Raw genomic sequence first — 3920 nt, forward strand, 5'->3', positions numbered from 1 at the left:
ACCAGCGCCGCATAGAGGGGGAGCAAGACCTCTCTGGACCTGTTAGTGATGCCCCTGTTGATGCAAGACAGGGTGCGGTTGGCTCTGACTATTGCTTCGTCGCATTGGCGACTTGTATTCATCCTGGAGTCAATCCTGACTCCAAGACCCTCTCTGCCTCTGTGCTGCCGAGAGGGTCAGCCCCTAACCTATAACCATAATGCTGGTTCCTTCGCCCCAGGTGCAGCACCCTGCACTTGTCCTTGTTGAACCGCATCCTGTTCAGATCCGCCCACTTCTCTAACCTATCCAGGTCTGCCTGGATGCGGTCCCTGCCTGCCGGTGTATTCACTTTACCCCACAGCTTGGTGTCATTAGCAAACTTGAACAGGGTGCTCGCCACACCCTCGTCCAGGTCGCTAATGAAGAAAAGGAGAAAAACATGGGAAACAGTGGGTTTCCCATTACAGGCTAGCAGAATTCCAGCCTGAAAGGGGCTGGGAGGAGCAGGAGGAGGGCAGTCAGGCATGATGCGCCAGGTGCACGTGTGCACATACACATGGCCACCAGGCAGCCTGGAGAGCAGCTCCTACAGGTAACTCTGGTGGGGGAGGTTTGAAGATCCCATAGTGAGGGACGGAGGGAGTTGGGCAGGGGTGGGGCTGGGGCTTGGGACTCCAGGCTGGAATGCACGGCCACAGGGCCTGGGCAGGGAGTGGGATGGAGCCATGGGTGGCAGGAAAGGGGCTAGATCCCCTCCACTGGACGCACTTCCTGGAGGACATATGCCCCCCAGATTTGCATGTGGGGAGGGGACAGGCTGCCTGCTGCAGGCTCAGGGTTCCCCATCTGCTGTCCTCCCCACAGGGCCTCCACAGCCCAGCAAGCAGGGCCCAGAGCAGCAGGGCAGAGTGAGGGAGGGAAGCTCAGTGCCACCACCACTACAAGCCCTGCACTGTCATGGAAAAGCACCCCCTGCCCGCCTGACAAGAGCTGGGATGGCAACACGGAGTTGTGCCCTCACCTGCTGCCGGGCAGGCAGGGGGAGCCTCGCCATGGAGGCACAGAGCTCCCAGTGGAGTTCACCCAAAATGCTAATATATAGCTAGCATCTTTCAATGATACATGAGTATTCAAACTTAAGTGGTAACACAGCAAACATTGCAAAGGATTCTAAAATTTCACCTAAGACCCAAAGACACTTATTATACATGCTGCAGCTCAAATATTAGCTGGGTTTGAGGTTGAAGGAACAAACCAAAGGAGTTAACAATTTAATCCACTTCCTCTCAAACTTTCATCTATTCTTTTAGTAGCATTATTGTAGTTGTAGCCCGAGGAATATGCGAGAGGCAAGATTTATTAATAACTTCTACTGACCCAACTATTTAGTCAGAAGAGATCTTTAGACAAGGTTCTGGATACAAAATGCTCCTGGGTCATTTTGTGTCAAAAACAAGTCTAACATCTCTCCAAACTACACAGTTCAATAAAAGATATAATCTATTCTTTTAGCAGTTACTGTGCAGTATTTCCATTTGGACGGGAGCCTACTACCACTGATAGAGAGGCCATATTCTAGAAACTATGTCTATTCATTATGGCATCAGCTATTTATTATTATTATTTTTATTATTATCTTTTTAAGAACAATTAAAAACTTTCAACTCCGTTCCATAGTCACATGCCTGTTTTTCGGTGCATACCTACTGTGCACATGTAATCTCTATTACTGAATCTTTTTGCATATCTGGGATATATGATTAGATATTCAATGTTTTAGACAATATTTTATTGTCTTCATATTCATATTCAGTAAAAAATTATTATTCACGCACTGGAGTTAACTGTAAGTGCATTACAATAGAAATCAGTAAGAAAAGCCATTTAGCAAAAAAACTCCAGCCTAAATTTTTGTTCATTTCTAATCACTTTTTTTTTTTTTTTTTTAAAAGGGATAAACCAAAACCTGTTGTATACCTCTAGAAGAAGCCACAATACACTACCCAGAGAAGCCATTTTTGTTTTATATTGGAATAAGTTTAAAAGTGTTTACCTTGGCAACCAGGCTCAGAAGGTATTTGGGGAAGCAATACACACGTTAAAATCTTTTCTCCTGTTTCAGGGTCTGTGTCAGTCTGGAACGTCAGCAAAGGCTGGGACTGGTTATCAGACAACCACAAAGCCTTTAGCTTTAAGGTAGTCAGTGAAAGAGGAAGATGTGTCAACCTAATTCAGAAAGAAATGAAAGATATGTCAGGTCAGTTTCTAAATGAATTAAATCAACCTGATGCTATTTCTCTACCCATACAGCCTACAGATTGCATTATATAAGGAAAAGGAAAAGTGAAAATACAGGTGACTCAGTACTCCCTGCCTGGTATATTTAGCTGCTTCTCACACTTGGATAGTCATCTCAAGCAAAGAACATCATATTATTGTACTTACAGTGCCTAATGGAATGAGGCCCCAATTCTAGATTGAAACTTTTAGGATCCACCATGATAAAAAATACATGATTATCTATACCCAAAACAGTACTGCCCAAATTGATCAGTGAGCCAGACAGGCAGGAGGTTGAACAGGCAGAATAATATCTACTCTTCTGAAATAAGCAAGAGTAAGCTCCAGCATAATCAACATTCTTTTTTTTACTGCTGGTTTTCAGTTAGAGTGAGATTTACTTTATTTCTTTTCCTATGACTACAGCTAGAGGCAAAAGGTGCACTATAAAACAAGAAAGCACATCTATGGCAAAAAATATTAATACTCACTATTTGAAGGAATACTGAGAAACGTCTTATAATTTTTGTCTCCTTTCTGCTAAAATATTTTTATGTCTTCCTGATTAAAACTACAAGGAAATAATTATGTAACTAAAGTGACTATTCTCTTCATGATCATAATCTCTAAAAGTACCTACCAATTTGCAGAATGTCTATTTTTTGGGTGTGCCACTTCAGAAACGTGAAGCCTAACTTACTGGGAAGTCAGGATGCTTGTCCCTATCAGACTGCTCAGTACATTAAATAGCTACACACTACTTTTTTGTAACCATCCTACTTCAAAAAACACATATGCAAGTCTTGTTGTTTGCTAAGATGAGCCAGTCTGAACAGTGGTAAAAATATATAGACACAAAAGGAAAGTTTTACTAGGGGAAAATACATTCCTGATTAGCAGGTTTTTGTGATGGCAACACTAAAATTGCATGTGTATTGGCTCTATGGTCTAACATGCTTATAAATAAGAACCTAGGATATAAGATTAAGTAAATGAGACCCTAATTGCTATATTCCAAGTGCAGCATCATCATGCTGTGTTTGCCTGTGTTCTACCCCTCCCTGTGTTGTCATTTCTGATTCATGAGAGAGAGCAGATTTCAAAACCAGATTATCTGGGGCCTGTACTGTTTTTCTCCAAATATGGTCTAAAGTTTCTGTACTGATATTATATAACTGTAATAGTTTTAATATCAGCAATTTGAAGGCCAGACTCCTACTTCAGAAGGACTACCTGGTATTCATGCAAATATTCAATTCACCATGAAGGCTTCAACTGAAACCAGGATCGATCTACTTTAAATTTAAGTTCAGAAGCATACTGTAAAAAAATTAGAAACCTTTTTTCCCTATGGATGAAACCATCCAGGAAGTATAATTGTGACTAATTTGCAGCAAAAAGGCTTCCGAAGGTGTGGCCCCACAAAGCTACAATCCACATTGGTTATTTTGGAATTACTATTTGACAGTGACTTGGACGAGGGTGTAAAAAGCACCCTGTTCAAATTCGCAGACGACACTAAGATGTGGAGAGAAGTGGGCACGCTAGGAGGAAGGAATAGGCTGCAATCAGGCCTAGACAGGTTACAGGGGTGGGCGGATGATAACAGGATGGGATTCAACACTGACTAGTGCAAAGTGATGCACCTGGGGAGGAAG

General features: G+C 42.6%; 1 protein-coding gene across 1 annotated transcript in view; it reads right to left on the reverse strand.

Moving 5' to 3' along the window:
- The window catches only part of LRRC1 (leucine rich repeat containing 1), a 144647-nt gene that overhangs the window by 9089 nt on the left and 131638 nt on the right, over nucleotides 1–3920 (reverse strand). The window contains exon 12 of the mRNA XM_019520563.1: nucleotides 2036–2208. Coding sequence (XP_019376108.1) covers nucleotides 2036–2208 — 173 coding nt within the window. The remainder of the gene's footprint in view (nucleotides 1–2035; nucleotides 2209–3920) is intronic.

The sequence above is a fragment of the Gavialis gangeticus genome, unplaced genomic scaffold (assembly GCF_001723915.1).
Source record: "Gavialis gangeticus isolate Ggan-Ray unplaced genomic scaffold, GavGan_comp1, whole genome shotgun sequence".
Lineage (NCBI taxonomy): Eukaryota > Metazoa > Chordata > Crocodylia > Gavialidae > Gavialis > Gavialis gangeticus.